The 18014-nt window shown below is 47.6% G+C and overlaps 1 protein-coding gene across 2 annotated transcripts in view; it reads right to left on the bottom strand.

The window, feature by feature from the left end:
* Positions 1–18014, bottom strand: part of LOC138258306 (tumor necrosis factor ligand superfamily member 13B-like) — a 148692-nt gene that overhangs the window by 106493 nt on the left and 24185 nt on the right. For both annotated transcript variants that reach the window (XM_069205930.1, XM_069205931.1), the window contains exon 2: positions 17055–17169. In XM_069205930.1, the coding sequence (XP_069062031.1) occupies positions 17055–17169 (115 nt within the window). The remainder of the gene's footprint in view (positions 1–17054; positions 17170–18014) is intronic.

The following is an 18014-nucleotide window of genomic DNA, read 5'->3' as shown; positions in this document are numbered from 1 at the left end:
CAACCCCCGCATGTATCCAAACCCACGCTGAACATGGCCTTTGGCCGTGCGTGACGGGGGCTGGCCATACCCCAGGGCCTATTTTTTTTTAGGGGGAGGGGTGCCCCCCATTTCCAAACCACTCCCCAGGAACATTTCTGAAAATAAAGGGGAGGAATGTTATCCGCCACAGGGACCCCATCCCTGAGGCCCTTATTAATAAAAGTGGGTGGCCTGGTGCCAGGGCATCCACCATACAGTTGTTGAGGGGCTGCAGAGGGGACCCGAAGGCCCCCACTGCCCCATCCAGCTCGCCGCATGAAGCAAGAGCCAGCATTGCTTCTGCCCGCAAGGAGCAGCTACTTATGCTGCTCCCGGTGGATGGGAGCATGCAGGCAGGGAAACTCATCGAAAATCTGCTCCCAGACGGTGGGAGCATTTTCAAAGCTCACACCTGCTGGGAGCAGACTCTGAGTTTGCTCCCGCTTGGTAGGAGTTTTGAAAAGTCCCACTATGTAAGAGCAAAAACAGGTTTCCATGCCCACGTCGGTGCGGTCTAGGAAACAGCTATGTCCCGGGGGTGGACTCCCCGTTACATAGCTACTGAGTCGGCCTCAGGGAATGGGGTTCCTGGGGCCATTAATGGCTCAGGGAAGGGGGTCGTGCAGTTCCCCTACAAATCAGTCCATCTGTGACCTCAAAAATGCTTTTGAAGATCTTTCCTCGAACCCTTCATTCATGAGTTACAAAAGCTTCAGCAACAGAACTTGAAAGCTTTGGATTTTTGGTGCTTCATGCAAACTGAAGAGTTTGCTTCTAATAACCTTGTCTGTTCTTAATGATGATCTTAATGATGCTTTTCTCTGCCGGTTCTGTGTGGCAGGAACACTTTTTCCCTCACTTCCTTCATCATATCTGTGGGGACAGAACACTGCACACTTCATATTATGTTTCAGAATAAGGAGTATTTATTACATAGAAGGTTGTGTCTAACTCTCACCTACTCTTAAGCTGATGTCAAGAACAGAGGTCCACAGTGAGGACACTCTGAGCTGATGTGGGGGCACTATGCATAGACACAGGTAGTAGAAAGTGCATGAAGTCAAGTCTCAGGTGGATAAGCTGTGTGAATTCCTCCTCTTCTCCAGCCTCAGTTGAAGTTGCCTAACTTCAGCACAGGCCAGTCTAGTTCTTTCTTTTAATACAATTGACTCCAGCAACTCCTGTTAATTGAGTGGTGGAGTCAACGCAAATAGCAAGACACTGATCAGATATACTATGCATGCTTTACTTTATCTGATGTATGCATTGTGTGTTGTTACTGCATGTGACCAGTGTCACATGCATTCTGGTCCACCCTCTCCTACAGTACCAAAACATTAAGGTGCATCCCTGTAAGAATTCCACCCCTTCTCATCTCATTACAGAGTGAGGTGGAATCAGTGAGACTTGCGACATGTGCCCCTTTCTGACTGACACACACCCTTGGGCAGGGCAGCTCATAAGACTAGAGTGCCCAAGCTCCATTCAATCAGTGACACTGCCCCAAATCACAGTGGGATGTGGCCCAACGGTGCCAAAGGCCCAACAGAACCAGAGCTGAAATAAATGACGCCCAGTAAATCCAGCAACAAGAGGCACACGTGCTTTAGCACACGTTGTTTTGAAAAATGTCTTTGATGCTTGACTCTCGCTCAGAGCGAGCATCACAGTGGTAATGATGAAGCAAAAAAGGGCCATAAATTTTTTTAAAAAATAATAAGAGGCAGAAAATAGGTAGGGGAGCCCTAACATCTTTTTTTTAAATAGTCTTTTATTGAGTTTACTGATACATACAGAACATAACACAGCCATACTACCCTCCCTCCTTGACCCCCCTCTGCTTCCCAAGTTGCCATGCTCAACTCTCCAAAACACCGATCCATCCTGACCATACTTTATCAAATTTCTTAGGACATTCTCTTCCTTAATATATCACCGTCTCTTGCATACAACATATGCCCATTTCCCGTTCCCAATCTGAGCCCTAACATCTTAATTGAAAAAAGTTACTGCTTCATAGGATAATATATATGTTGGTAACCTTGCTTGATATGAGTGCCAAGGACCCTAACCATCTTTCTTATTCTTAAAATTTTGAATTGCTGGCATTGAACACCATGCATATAGGAATCTATACAATAAAACTGTGCAGGTGATGGAACTCAACCTTCTCTTTCCCAATCCGTAGTGCTACACTGTCTTAGAACATCATTACAAATGGCTATTAGTGTAAATCTAAATTATCTAGTCCTCACTAGTAACTGCAGTTCTCGCTGTCTTCTGGAATCTCCAGCAGCTTACATACATGAAAGTCCTGGACAGACTACGTGTTGGCCTCTGTCTGGGTCCTCTGCTGCTGGTATTCTTGTGGGTGGACTTGGACTGAGCTCATCATATTCTATCTCCTAATCTACTTTCCTTCTTTCACTTTCCACATCCAGAAGTATAGGAGTGTCTGTAGGCAAACACAATGCTTACTTTTGTGTAACATTCAATGTGAAAGTCAGAATACATTTAAAAAAAAATAGTTTAATCTTCATTTGCTAAAAGTAATACATGTTATCAAAATACATTTAAATGTAAAAGAGACATACTGCGCTATATTTGTATGGTTACTGTAGATCTCATAATGCTAGGTTACAGTCACTCGTCATGCAGTACCAAACGTTACATTAATCATGCATGGGCTTTTCTTAACTACTTAAAAATTAAGTAGTAAAGTCGATAATAAAGGGACTACTGTTGGCAATGGCCATCTTTTGTGTCGTATTTCCCTAGATAATAACTTTTTTTTAACTGAACCTGTTTTGTTGGCCATAGGACTCTGCACATGCCACTCCTGTTAACCAATAATAAAATACTCCTCAACATGGTAAAATTGGAATGCACCTAATTAGCACATGTATAACTTACTTAACTTATTTATAGGTTCCAAGTATGTGGTACTACAGGTACCCAGGGCCTGTAAATTACATGCTACAAGTAGACAAAGGTGCCCATTGCGCCACCCACTTAAGAAGCCCTGTAAAACATGCCTGCAGGACTGCAATTGTAGCCTGTGTCAGCAACTTTAAACTACCATTTTAAACAGGCAAAATAAACCTTTTGCCACGTCTAAATCTTCCTTTTAATATTTATAATTCACCCTAATGTAGGCCCTAAATGCCCATAGGGGAGGGTGCATGGTATATAAATCCTAGGGCATGTTTAGTTAATGTTTTACATGTCCTAGCAGTGACCACCACCAAAAGCCATTTTCACTGTAGCAATGCTACCTTTCCAATACAAAAACACTGGGTTACATTATAACAACTAATAATTCTTATGTTCAGTTTGTGAGCAGTTGGGAAAATGAGTCCTTGACTCATTTTATTAGTAATTTCAAACCCAACTTAATGGTAAAGCAGGATTTTATATCACTGTTTTGAAAATTACCCTATCATAAAGTTGTCTTTTTCCTGCCTAAAGCAAATGAGCCTTTCAGACAGTGCCCAGTAGCACCTGACTGTTTAATGTTCCCCTGTGGTAAGATATTGATTGCTTCCAGACAACGAACAAAAGGATTGGGTGTGGAGAGGTGGTTTTGTTCCTTAAGCAGGATGGCCAGTGGGTGGAGGGCTGTGCCCAGCCCCCACCGAGTTGAGCTTCAAAGGGTGCCTCAGACGTAGCTCAGAGGGAGCTTCAGACGTAGCTCACACCTAGGCCTGCCTCCCTTTGGCGTCCTAGTCAGCCTGGCTCCAAACTCAGTGGGAGGGGGAAGCTGCACAGAACTAGTTTCACAAGGGAGTGTTTGCCCATTTAAATAGCCAAAACTCTGGGTGGGCCCAGGAGCTCTTGCCAGGGGAAGAACAGTTCTGCCATGGTGGGTTTTTGGGAAAGAGGGCTACTGTGTGATAGCTTAAAGAAAGACACAGGAAGTGCTGCAAAAGTGGGTAGGGTCGCACTGTGAACGTTTTCCACATTGGTGAGGAAGTGATCAGTAGTTTCCCCCACCCATAGGCTGCCAGTGGGCATAAATGTGCAACCTAACAACTTTCCTCAGAACACTCCTGGGCCTGTAAAGAATCAGACGAAGGACTGCCTTTCTGTCAGAGGAACCTGAAAGAAGACTGGACAAACTTGCCTTGAACCCAGGACCCCTGAAGTGACTCCAGTGGTCAATTGACTGACCTCTTGTTTGAGCTACAGGGACACAACAGGCTTCCAGAGGTCTTTCTTGTAACTGCCCAGCTGACCATTTCCACCTGGACCTGCCCTGGATCCTGCTGCTAGCCTCTGCTGGAGTGAGGCTTGACTCCCATCTGAGTTCCCCAAGGTGCTGACCCCTTGGCTGGTGTCAAGGTGTACTTCTCCTGATGTTTCCTGAAACCTAGGACTTGGAAATGTATAGCTGCTTTCTGTTCTGAGACCCAACTGAAGACCGGGACCAACCTGTCAAGCTGATCTGACAAAGGTACATCACGGCAGGGTCAAAGAGTTAGCTTGTTCCTGCTACATTCTCTTCCTCTGGAGCAAATCCGATTAATCAGGTCTTCGTGGAGAAAGTGTCCAGCCTTGTGGAGCCCTCTTTGGCTACAGCCTGCAGCCTTGCAGTGCCAGAAGAATCCAAGCTCAAAAATTGAATACGTTTGAAGGCAGAAATCTCCACTGGGTGAAGACACAAAAAGTATCCAGCCTGCCAGTGACCATCTCTGGGAGTGAAATTCAAATTTCTCCCACTCAGAGCATGTTCAACAAAAGTGTATCTCTCAGCTATTAACTATCGCTTGATGTTAGTGGAAAAATAAGAGTGTCCAGTGCATGTCTTCTTGTTGCTGGGGAGACTAGAAACAGTCTATGGCATGAATAAGACCAGAGTCCATCTTCCTGTTTGAAAACATTTATTTATCTATTAGCTGGAAAGCAGTGCACAGCTACTAATATGAGTATTGACCCTTAAGTCAAGGTAATCAAATAGATGGAGGTCGCTAAGCTATTGCCACACTCCAGAGAACTAGGTGCCTAATGTTGGTGACAAGAATATTTAAAGAAAGTAAGGATGTGTGGTGAAAATCTAACAAACATGTGAGAACAGAAGAGAACAAGCCATAGGATAAATGTTTGTGGGACTGTGTATAAGGAATTTATAAAATAATGGTTAATGATTGTGGGGACTTCATGAAGAGCAATGTCCTGAGATTTTTCAGGAGAATGATAAGCAAGGGAGGCACATCCCAGTATTGTTAGGTTAGATCACAGGGGGTATGGTAGAACTACATGATCTTTCCTTTCTGCAACCCTAGAGATACTGCATATTTGAGAAACTCTGGCTAGACAGATGCGTGATCCACCAACCCACCATATGTCCTTCATTTATGACGTGCATAAGCAGGCAGGCTGGAGACTGAGCACCCCAACTGGACAGCTTGTATATCACCACCATGCCCACATTGTTTGTGTGTTTGTGTATTCATTGTTGTATAAGTGGACCTTTCAACCAGCCCATCCAAATCAAAAAGGTGTCATATGCTGTGATATAGTTTTCTGGCCTTGTTTGGCTAGGAGATAAGATAAATGGTATCTTGTCAGCTTTTGCGCAGCCAAACTCGACCAAAGCTTTGTATGAGCATTAGCTCTTTTCCTTATCCTTTCAGAGTGCTACACTGCTTGAAGACTTCCTCTTACATCCTGTAAGCTATGGTGCTGACCAGCAAGCAAATCTGGGAGACTACAGAGAATCTATTCTTGCTACTCCAATCCCTCCTTTAGTAATCACTCTTTGCCCAGGTGAGGCTGTTTCTGTAACATGGAGGGGTGCTAGAAGTGGTACAGGCTTCTTGTGATCGCATCAGTAAGAGAAGGACACTTGGATTCCTATAAATATTCTTCCTGCAACAGCAACGGATCCCTATTGAATCACAAGGAAAGTCAGAACTGACAGAAGGAATAGATGCCTTACAAGAAGTGGCAGCAGGAACATTCCCAATCCGGCATCCACCTAGTAAGGCTCAATACAAGACAATATCTAAATACCACAGCAGCAAGAACTCTTGGCAAGGATAGTATGCCTTCGGTAAAGATGCCTTTTCCTTTTCTATGCATGAGGTTGAAATACTTCTGTTCTCTTCTACCTGTCCTATTCCAAATCTGAGACAGGTGGAAGTGAATGCAGGTCTAGTGTAGGGTGAAACTTGGAGGGAAAACCTGCCACTGAATAGTCTGTTTAGTCCTTGGTCACTTCCTGGATTTCTGAAAGTAAACCTTTCTTGATGCATATTGGTGCAAGCGATCTGAAGTCACAGAAATGTGATGTTCAACACTCCAAAATGTTGCAAATAAATAGTACACAGAAGAAAATATGTCTTCCCCATATCTAGGAAATAAGACATGAAGCGTACACGTCACAGTGTGTATGCCTGATCACTTGGCCATGTTTTTTTTCCCTTAGAGAAGAGTGACACAGTTGGCAAATAAATCGTACACAGAAGAAAATATGTCTTCTCCATATCTAGGAAATAAGACATGAAGCGTAAACGTCACAGTGGGGGGGCGTGGCCAGGCCACTAAACGTGGCGGACGCAAGCTTCTAGAGCTCCGCACCGGATAATCCGACCTAACTGGGGGTGAGCGACTTGAATCGGAACCCGGAAGGCTCGGAGAATTGAACGTGCCGCGGGTGACCCCCCCGGCGTGTTGTGGAGGCGGGGCTGTGTCGCGGCCGCGAGGGCCGTGCCCGAAGTCGACACCCCGGGAGGTGGCGCTTGAGAGGAGGAGAACTCCGCACTCAGAGGAGGAGGCGGTCTTGCGCCCACGTGAGCCGCGATCATATTCTGGGCCGCGGGGCCGAACAACCCGGAGGTGAGGACTGGCCTGCGCTGACGGGGCTGCTGCGACCGCACTCGCGGCGCACACGGACCGGATCGCCGGGCGAGCGCGCGGCTCCCCTCGGGGCCTGAGCCGGAGCCTGGGAGGCTCGGAGGCCTGGGTGGGCCGCGGGTGGACCCCCCCGGCGTGCTGCGATGGCAGGGCTGTGTCACGCACCTGAAATTGGTGCTCCTGGACGTGGTGCCTTGGGGGGCAGGAAGCCCCTGCGCAGGAGGAAAGGCGGCCTTGCGACCGCGCGGGCCACGTTCAAGACCGGGGCCGCGGGACGAAGCGGCCCAGGGGCGAAAAGCCGTGTGAACCACTTCCACAGTGATAGGACCTAGTCTGAATTGCCTCTTGTCTGTGCTTTTAATGTCTTCACCCATTCTCTCTAGTTTGGGGTTAGAGGTATCCACCTCTGCTAATCTTATCTTAGCCATGGTCACCCCTAGCTTACCCAAAGAGGTTACCCAGAGCTGGAGTAACCCCACCATGACCAACAGGGCCAGGGGACCTAACTTGCTATTTGGCATGGGATCAGACCACCATGCCAAGGATAGTGCAGCCATAAAGGTTAACACCCAGCAGAGGCCACTGACAGCTGTCAGTGCCCAGAACCACACCTTTAGCTCTTCACCTACAAGGGAAGGAGCTAAGTTACAGGCTTCTTTGGTTTCAGGGTGCCTGTCTGCTGTGTAAGAGTGGGGGGTTACTACATCTTGTAGTAAACACCCTTCTTCCACTCTTTCTTCTGTTAACTGAGGAGCCAACCACTCAGGTTTAACAGTTGCCTGACTAGCCAGGACTTCTTGTGGGTCAGGTTGGACTTTACCAGTGCCACTTTTGGAGTTCTCCCCTACTGGAGCAGAATCTCCTTGGCTTGCTGGAACCTTGGCTAAAGGTTGTCCACCCTTCCTATTCTGTTTTCTTTTCTTTTTCTTCTGGGGCCTACTTGCAGTTACTGCAGGGGTAGCACCTCCAGAATCCTTGGGAGAGGACTGGCACTGGACCAGTTCCTCTCTTGGGCTCTGACTAACCTCTGGGTAGTCATTTCCAAGGAGACAATCAAGGGGGAGGTCTGTACTGACTACCACCCTTCTCCAACTAAAAGTCCCACCCACTTCTATGGGCACAAAAGCCACAGGCCTATCTGTGACCCTGTCTGGGCTAACTCTTACTCTGGCAGTCTCACCTGGGATGTACTGGTTTGAGAACACCAGCCTGTCATGCACAATAGTGTGACTGGCACAAGTGTCTCTCAGGGCAGTGGCTGGGATTCCATTCACCAGTAGGTGGTGGAAGTGTCTACTTCCCTCTGGAACCTCCAACTCACCTGTTGGGCCCTTTTTCCAGTTGAAGGCTATGAAGACCTCCTCATCTGAGGAGACATCCCCAATGGCTACACTGGTCACCCCTGGGATTTTGCTAGGGGGTTTGTTTTTGGGACAAGAAGTGTCCTTGGTGTGGTGCCCTGTCTGTCTACAGTTTTGGCACCATGCCTTAGTGGCATCCCAGTTCTTACCCTGGTACCCACCTTTGTTTTGGGTTGTGTCTTGGGGCCCACCCACCTGGTCTGGTTTTTGGGGGCCTACAGAGGACTCTTTTTCTTTATTTCTAGTGTCACCCACTTTCGCCTGGGGAGGCTTTGTAACCCCTTTCTTTTGGTCACCCCCCGTGGAAGTTTTGGTTACCCTAGTCTTGACCCAGTGGTCTGCCTTCCTTCCCAATTCTTGGGGAGAAATTTGACCTAGGTCTACCAGATACTGATGCAACTTTTCATTGAAGCAGTTACTCAAAATGTGTTCTTTCATGAACAAATTATAAAGCCCAACATAGTCATGCACTTCATTTCCAGTCACCCAACCATCCAGTGTTTTCACTGAGCAGTCTACAAAATCAACCCAGGTCTGGCTCGAGGATTTTTGAGCCCCCCTGAACCTAATCCTGTACTCCTCAGTGGAGAATCCAAAGCCCTCAATCAGGGTAGCCTTCATGAGGTCATAGGATTCTGCATCTTTTCCCGAGAGTGTGAGGAGTCTATCCCTACACTTTCCAGTGAACATTTCCCAAAGGAGAGCACCCCAGTGAGATCTGTTTACTTTTCTGGTTGCACAAGCCCTCTCAAAAGCTGTGAACCATTTGGTGATGTCATCACCATCTTCATATTTTGTTACAATCCCTTTGGGGATTTTTAGGATGTCAGTATTCTCTCTGACCCTATTTAAGTTGCTGCCACCATTGATGGGAGCTAAACCCATCTTTTTCTTTCCCTTTCTATGGCTAGGAGCTGCTTCTCCAAAGCCAATCTTTTGGCCATCCTGGCTAACAGGAGGTCATCTTCATTGAGGCTGCCCTCAATGTTTTCAGAGGTACTGGACTCCCCTATGGAAGAACCAGTCTCTCTGACTAGGATTTGAGGAGTCAGGGTTTGAGGGACCCTGTTCTCCCTATTTAGGACAGGAGGGGGGAATTCATCCTCCTGTTCACTAATTTCCCCATCTGACGGATTTTCCTCAGAGGGGTGGTCCCTTTTGAACTCTGCCAAAAGCTCCTGGAGCTGTACTTTGGTAGCGTTGGACCCAGTTTTTATCTTTTTGATTTTGCAGAGAGTCCTTAACTCTGACATCCTAAGATGGAGGTAAGGTTGAGCTCCACCACCGTCTCTTCTGCAGTAGACATTATTTCTCTAAAAGTTGGAATACTTTTTAGGAATCTAAAACTATCTCTAGAACTTAATTCAAACTTTTACAAAACTTTTAAACTCTAAAAGAAATGCTAACAGAGACTAACATAAGGCCCTAGCAGGACTTTTAAAAATTTAGAAAAATAGCTCAAATTTCAAAAATCAGTTTCTAATGACAATTTTTGGAATTTAGTCGTGTGATCAGGTATTGGCTGAGTAGTCCAGCAAATGCAAAGTCTTGTACCCCACCGCTGATCCACCAATGTAGGAAGTTGGCTCTGTATGTACTATTTCAAAGTAAGAAATAGCATGCACAGAGTCCAAGGGTTCCCCTTAGAGGTGAGATAGTGGCAAAAAGAGATAATTCTAATGCTCTATTTTGTGGTAGTGTGGTAGAGCAGTAGGCTTATCAGAGGGTAGTGTTAAGCATTTGTTGTACAAACACAGGCAATAAATGGGGAACACACACTCAAAGACAATTCCAGGCCAATAGGTTTTTATATAGAAAAATATATTTTCTTAGTTTATTTTAAGAACCACAGGTTCACGATTTACAAACAATACTTTAAATGAAAGGTATTTCACTTAGGAACTTTAGGAACTTTGAATTAGCAAAATAGCATATACAGTTTTCACACAAATGGCAAATAGCTATTTTAAAACTGGACACATTGCAATTTTCAACAGTTCCTGGGGGAGGTAAGTGTTTGTTAGTTTTGCAGGTAAGTAAACCACCTACAGGGTTCAAAGTTGGGTCCAAGGTAGCCCACCGTTGGGGGTTCAGGGCAACCCCAAAGTTACCACACCAGCAGCTCAGGGCTGGTCAGGTGCAGAGGTCAAAGTGGTGCCCAAAACGCATAGGCTTCAATAGAGAAGGGGGTGTCCCGGTTCCAGTCTGCCAGCGGGTAAGTACCCATGTCTTTGGAGGGCAGACCAGGGGGGTTTTGTAGGGCACCGGGGGACACACAAGTCAGCACAAAAAGTATACCCTCAGCGGCATGGGGGCGGCCGGGTGCAGTGTGCAAACAGGCGTCAGGTTTGCAATGGAGTTCAATGGGAGACCTAGGGGTCTCTTCAGCGATGCAGGCAGGCAAGGGAGAGGGCCACCTGGGGGTCGCTCCTGCACTGGAGGTCGGATCCTTCAGGTCCTGGGGGCTGCGGGTGCAGTGTCCTTACCAGGCATCGGGTTCTTAGAAGCAGGCAGTCGCGGTCAGGGGGAGCCTCTGGATTCCCTCTGCAGGCGTCGCTGTGGGGGCTCAGGTGGGTCAACTCTGGCTACTCACGGGCTCGCAGTCGCTGGGGAGTCCTCCCTGTAGCGTTGTTTCTCCACAAGTCGAGCCGGGGGTGTCGGGTGCAGAGTGCATAGTCTCACGCTTCCGGCGGGAAATGTGTGTTCTTTCAAAGTTGCTTCTTTGTTGCAAAGATGCTTCTTCCTTGGAGCAGAGCCGCTGTCCTCTGGAGTTCTTGGTCCTTTTAGATGCAGGGTAGTCCTCTGAGGCTTCAGAGGTCGCTGGACCCTGTGGAACGCGTCGCTGGAGCAGTTCTTTTGAAGTGGGAAGACAGGCCGGTAGAGCTGGGGCCAAAGCAGTTGGTGTCTCTGTCTTCTCTGCAGGTTTTTCAGCTCAGCAGTCCTTCTTCATCTTAGGTTGCAGGAAACTATCTTGCTGTGTTCTGGGAGACCCTAAATACTCGATTTATGGGTGTGTTTAGGTCTGGGGGGTTAGTAGCCAATGGCTACTAGCCCTGAGGGTGGCTACACCCTCTTTGTGCCTCCTCCCTGAGGGGAGGGGGGCACATCCCTAATCCTATTGGGGGAATCCTCCATTTGCAAGATGGAGGATTTCTAAAAGTCAGAGTCACCTCAGCTCAGGTCACCTTAGGGGCTGTCCTGACTGGCCAGTGACTCCTCCTTGTTTTTCTCATTATCTCCTGATGGACTCCCAGTTGACTTTTATAAGGCCTTCGCCATACAGCTGGCGCCCAAATTGCTCAAACTTTACGAGACAGCTGAACAGGAAGGCCATTTATCGGCCACCAAAGGGAAGCATTACTGGTCTCCCTTCCTAAACCCGGAAGGAACCCGGCAGACATGGTCTCGTATAGACCATTGGCAATGCTTAACACCGATTATAAAATATTAGCCAAACTACTAGCGACACACCTCGCACCGGCAGTGCCGGGTCTGACACACCCGGATCAAAACGGGTTTGTCCCAGCCAGAGACACCTCCCACAATATCAGAAGGTTGTTCCGAGTCATGCAATACGCGAAGCGTGATTGGCCACTGGCAGGCTGCCTTGTACTAGACCTGGAAAAGGCCTTTGACTCCTTGGAGTGGCCCTATCTGTTCCGAGTACTCCGACAGTTCTGTATAGGCCCGTCCTTTACTCGCCTAACTAAATTACTATACACCAGGCCACTAGTCCGGGTGAAGTTAGGATCCGAGATATCGGAACCGATCCAGGTGCGCAGGGGCACGAGACAGGGTTGTCGTCTTTCGCCATTGTTGTTCTCACTTGCTATGGAACCCCTGGCAGCAGCCCTGCGTAAAGAAGGGAGTAATTGGGGTATACCATTGGGTGACGGTGTCCACATAGTCTCACTGTACGCAGACGACCTTCTCCTATACTTCCAAGACGTCACACGAGTCCCCCCTGAAGCTGGCTTACTACTACAGCAATTTGCGCTAGCATCTGGCCTGAGGGTAAACTGATCTAAGTCCTGCCTCTTTCCCTTTGATCCGGAACTCCAGTACCCGGGACTTACCCTTGCTGGAAATCCCGTTCCATGGCAACCCCACACATACAGATACCTGGGTGTCCGAGTTTATCACCGCGAGGCAGACATATTTGAAGGTAACCTCGCAAGGGCTGTGTCCTCGGTTAAATCCCAAATGAGCTTCTGGAGGACGCTACTGCTGTCGGTAGCAGGCAGGATAGCGCTCCTGAAGATGGTAGTTCTGCCCAGACTTTTGTACTTCTTCTCTAACCTCCCACACTATATCTCCCCTAGTTTCTTCAGGGCTCTGGAGACAGGATTGAGGGAATTTATTTGGAATGGTGGCCGTTGTAGAGTTGCTTTAAAAAAATTGTACCTACCACCTGACAAGGGTGGACTGGCAGACCCCAACCTGGAACAATACTACCTAGCGGCACAGCTTCAATGGATATCCAGATGGCTAGCAGGCGCTCAGCTAGTGGACACAGCATCAGAGAGCAGACCTTGGTCACTCCAGCAGATACAACACCTATTCCACCCACTCACACAAACGTGGACCCCACGGCAACTCTTTCTTAAAGTGGCTCACAAATGTTTCCATCGATCACTCCGCCTCACAAACTCAACAGTTCCCTTTGCACCGGCCTTGGCATTAATGGGCACACCAAGAGGTATCAGAGTCACGTCAGAATCCGAATTACACGCGTGGCATGAAATAGAATTGTACACACTGGGAGACCTCTATGAAGAAGCCCAACTCCTCCCCTTTGCCAGGCTACAGGAGATGGGACTGCCACCTGGCCAGTTTCTACTACACTGCTCCTTGATAGGGGCACTGAGATCCAAGTGGGGCGACATCTCAATTGCTCCTCCCACCCACTTGCTGATTCAGTATTTACAGGTGATGGGTCAGGGACGTCAGCTGATTAGCTGGTTGGCGGGCGCTTTGAGATCCCAGACTGCCCTTGAAACCGATACGCTACGCGTGGCATGGGAAACAGACACTGGCGATTCGATCGCGCTAACGCAATGGAAGTCTGCCTTCTCGGGCCACCTTAATGTGCCTCGCAATTCTCGATTTCGCTTAATCCAATATTACATAGTACACAGAGCCTACCTCACGCCAGTCCGCGTGAACAGATACTTTGCTCGTAGAGATGCAGCCTGCCCCCGATGTCGCGAGATTGGAGCAGACTTGCTGCACATGCTGTGGTCCTGTCCTGATTTAGACTCCTACTGGAGAGCAGTGACTGGCAACCTATCTGATTGTACAACACAACGAATACCCTACACATGGGAAGCATGCATCCTAGGATTATTCCCCAGAAGCAAACACTACAGAGCAGAGGCACGATTTGTAGACTTAGGACTCATTGTAGCAAAGCGCTTAGTGACCCGCAGATGGAAATCACCTGACCCACCACCGACACAAGCCTGGAGGCGCTCATTTGAGGTGTGGGCCGGGTCTGAGGGCACGGCATTGGCGCAAGAAGAAGCCTTGGGGTTGAGACAGTTTCCATTATCTGCCAACTGGGAGGAAATGCTGCTGCGACTGCGTAATACGGAAATATGCCCACCAGAAAGGGGAGTGGAGTAGCATTAGTGGACACCTTACTGACGGGAGGGGGGGGAAAAGGGGAAAAAAGCAATACAAAAATATATATATATAACTGGGGGAATCAACTACGAAAGGTTGAACAAACAGACCCCGACTCTGGGAATTAAAGCGGCAATATCCACTTGCTGTGGCGCCTAGCCTAACTCCTCCGGCAGTGAGCTGATTTGCAATAATGAGAACCCCGCCCTGACTAGGAAATAATTATACAGGTGTAATAAGTAAAAGTGTCCTTCGCCTGCAACTGTTAATGTTAACCTCCCTCCCCCTGTTCTTTTAATGTTAACATATATAAAACTCATAGGGGGTCATTCTAACCCTGGCGGTAAAAACCGCCAGGGCGAATGACCGCGGTAGCACCGCCAACAGGCTGGCGGTGCACCGCTGGGCGTTCTGACCGCAGCGGTTCAGCCGCGGCCAGAAACGGAAAGTCGGCGGTGTACCGCCGACTTTCCGCTGCCCTTGAGAATCCTCCATGGCGGCGGAGCGCGCTCCGCTGCCATGGGGATTCTGACACCCCCTACCGCCATCCTGTTCCTGGCGGGTCTCCCGCCAGGAACAGGATGGCGGTAGGGGGTGCCGCGGGCCCATGGGGGCCCCTGCAGTGCCCATGCCAAGGGCATGGGCACTGCAGGGGCCCCCGTAAGAGGGCCCCAAAAGGAATTTCAGTGTCTGCCTAGCAGACACTGAAATTCGCGACGGGTGCTACTGCACCCGTCGCACTCCTGCAACTCCGCCGGCTCCCTTCGGAGCCGGCTTCATCGTTGCTGGGTCTTTCCCGCTGTGCTGGCGGGCGGCCTTTTGGCGGTCGCCCGCCAGCACAGCGGGAAAGCCAGAATGGCCGCCGCGGTCTTGTGACCGCGGTGCGGTCATTTGGCGGTAACCGCATGGCGGGCGGCGACCGCCGCCCGCCGCGGTTAGAATCACCGCCATAATCTCTACCTATTTAAACAAGCTACCCCACTTGAACATATATGTTAGAAATAACTTTAGCTCAGAAAACATTATTAAACGGCGCGTAGGATGATGGACATTGAATGCATTACTGACTTTTTGAATCGCAAACATGTAAAGGGCTGACAATGACAACATTCATCAAGTAACAAATGCAATGCTGTAAGACAACGCAGGTAACATAACAAACTAATTGACTGATTAAAAGTATGTATTGTATAATATACTCCAACAATGCACCTCTGATGCATTAACTGATATGTGAATATATAAGGATACACGCCACACTATGTCATGATGAAACAAATGCAAGAACATGAAGCGATGTAATGGCAAAAATACTAATAAACAGATTTATGGAAAAAAAAATGAAGCGTAAACGTCACAGTGTGTATGCCTGATCACTTGGCCATGTTTTGTTTCCCTTAAAGAAGAGTGACACAGTTGGCAAGACTAAGGAATGTTAGGGAAGGTTGCAGCCTTTCTCATCCCATAGTAATCCTGAGTGACAATGCCACCATCTGATAGGAACAGCCTAGTAGAAGAGGCGTCCCCTTGCCACAACTGGCAAAAGTGTTCACTGGAATGAGAGTGAGGCCCTTGCATATACATCTGCAGGAAAAGAACATGCACTCCTGACAGTGCATACACTTTGTTTCAGTACAGCAGAGGGCCATTTTATGACTACTGTATCATGAGCCTGTAGACCTCCCTTCTGGCCCCTGCTGTGTGTGCACCTAATGAGAGTCTGGATCAGGAGCATTGTGCTGCCAACTCTAAACTGTAAAACTCACCCTGTGTTGTCCTCTTTGTACTCAGCATCTCCCCAGGGCCTGGGTACCCTAACCCATACATAGCCAATTATGGTGATCCAAATATGTTATACTTGAGACGCTTATCATCCTATTTCTTCATGACCTCAGGCACTACAGTTCTTCAGTAATGTTGAAAGACCCAACCTTAATGCCAAGGTGGCCCAACAGCTGGAGGGTCAGAGAGACTGTGTCCACCCAAACTGGACTTCACATCTGGGAACTTGCCCCATCCCCAGAGTCTCTTCACATTGAGAGAACCTAAGCAGAGCACCCACTGGGGCACCACAACATTATCCTCCTTGGTAGGTCCTCACTCTGTAGGCTCTATCCATCCTTACAAGAACCTTTCAGATCAGACAGACCTTAAACTCATAGTCGCTCAGCTAAGTATATGCATGCAATGTCTTCCTTACCATCTGTTGCTAGAGGATATCTTGTTGAATGTTTTAAGTGCAGAGACACATAAAAAATCCCAGACTATCACTTCTAAACTGGGATTTCCAAAGATTGCACAGTGCTTAAAACAGTCCTGGAGCCTTGGAAGTGTTCTTAGACTGATTGATTCCTGTGTCTCCCGTCGATGTCAAGTCTCTCCCTCTGTTCCCTGTACCCAGACTGCGACCCTTGCACATCCAAATGCCTGTTTTGCCAAATGTATAATAAGTGTGCTCAGCCTGGCACCTCACATAACTACTCACTTCTATTGTTTTAGCATAAGTCACACACTCGCAAAATTCTAGGCACAGTAGTAGTTAGTAATATGGAATGGGTTCCAGAATATTAATCCAAAATGCTAGCTGAATTTTTGCCAATGGTTACTGGTGTTAATCACTTAAGACAGTAAAACGCAGGTTCACAATTGGCAGCTCCATCAATCCATAGTTTTACTTGTGCTCCTTTCTTTGGGGAAGTGGCACCTGCATGAACTTCCACACCCACTCACACATCATTTGCCCCCCTTGCAAGGAACAGCCACAGCTTCATGTAAGATACAGGTCAAGGGATCTTTGGTTTGGTAACAACAGTTTTAGCAGCAAAATATTATACTGTATATCTCTGTTGGAAGAACTGAGCGGTGAGGCAGAGGGAGAAACTAGTGAATGGCACTTAAATAGCACACTATGTAAATATTAGGGAACATCTTCACAAATAGGTTATGGAAGCTCACTGTGTAAGGTAGGGTCATGTGTCATTTAGGAAAAAAGTCAATGCAAGTACTTTGATTAAGAATTTTCTTAATTATTTCTATCTTCTTCAAGTTTTTAATTTTGACTCATGGTTGTTTCTCTCGAGATGCTCTTATATTTAGCCTGATGTATCAAAGGGTTTTTCCAGTTCTGTGTCTATGGGTGAATTCTCCTTCTGTGTCTATGACAGATGTGTACACACAGCGCGGTGTTCTTACTTGTGCAGTTCTTAGTGTCCCGCCGGCTCCTCCTGTGGCCTCTCCTCCCACGAAGGAGCGCCTGGAGACTGGTGTTAGGTAGATAGGAGTTTCCCGTCAAGAGATGATGTTCAGCCTGGCAACAAAGAGGGATAAGTCCTGAGGCTGGTGTGCAAGGAACAAGCAACTGTGCATACATTAAAACAGACTACTCTAACACCAGACCCAACTATAACCTTAATGGCTTTTTCAAAGGTTATTCACTATTACCACTGGTAACTGTTCTCTTGTAAGTGTTGTCTTGAAAGAGCTGATGACAAACAGCCATCAGGAACAAGTACACCTTCACGTCATCATGACATTAAAACATGAAAAGGAATCAGAAACTCAGAGTTTACTACCTTCATGGTAAAAGTAATTGTTGATCTACATTTAAGCAGAAACAGTGGTGGAAAAAAGTTCACACCTGCTTCCGCACATATGAACAAAATGAAAACATTCCAAGAAATGGCCACCATAATCTTTCAAATTTTAGGGAAGAAAGTCCTCAAGAATGCAACATACTTACCATAAAATAGCACTAGCGAAGAAAGAAAATACCTAGGAAAAGTAGGGAAAATTCCAGTGTTGTAATTCATGTAGAATATAACAGAATGGAAGATTGCCCTTCAACATGACAAGAACTATATATGTGACAGTAGAAAGGAGGGGGGGCGTGGCCTGGGACCAATGGAGCTGCACGCGTAGTGCGGCGCTCTCGGACCACAATCCAGGCCCGAAGCTTAAATCCTGCCATAATAACGACCGGAGGTCTTAAAAGTTGAAGAGAAGTGATCGGAGAATATACAGCACAAGTAGAGACCGAGGCGATACATTTTGGGGCAGAGTTTACCAAGAAAACTCCCCCGATAACTCTGCAGCTGCCGTGACCTAAAATGGCGGCCGCGACAGAGCAGTGAAGCCGCTGCAGCCGCAGTCCGC

The sequence above is a fragment of the Pleurodeles waltl genome, chromosome 2_1, assembly GCF_031143425.1.
Source record: "Pleurodeles waltl isolate 20211129_DDA chromosome 2_1, aPleWal1.hap1.20221129, whole genome shotgun sequence".
Classification (NCBI taxonomy): Eukaryota; Metazoa; Chordata; class Amphibia; order Caudata; family Salamandridae; genus Pleurodeles; species Pleurodeles waltl.
The sequence above is the reverse complement of the archived record's forward strand: the minus strand, read 5'-3'. Positions and strand labels throughout refer to the sequence as shown.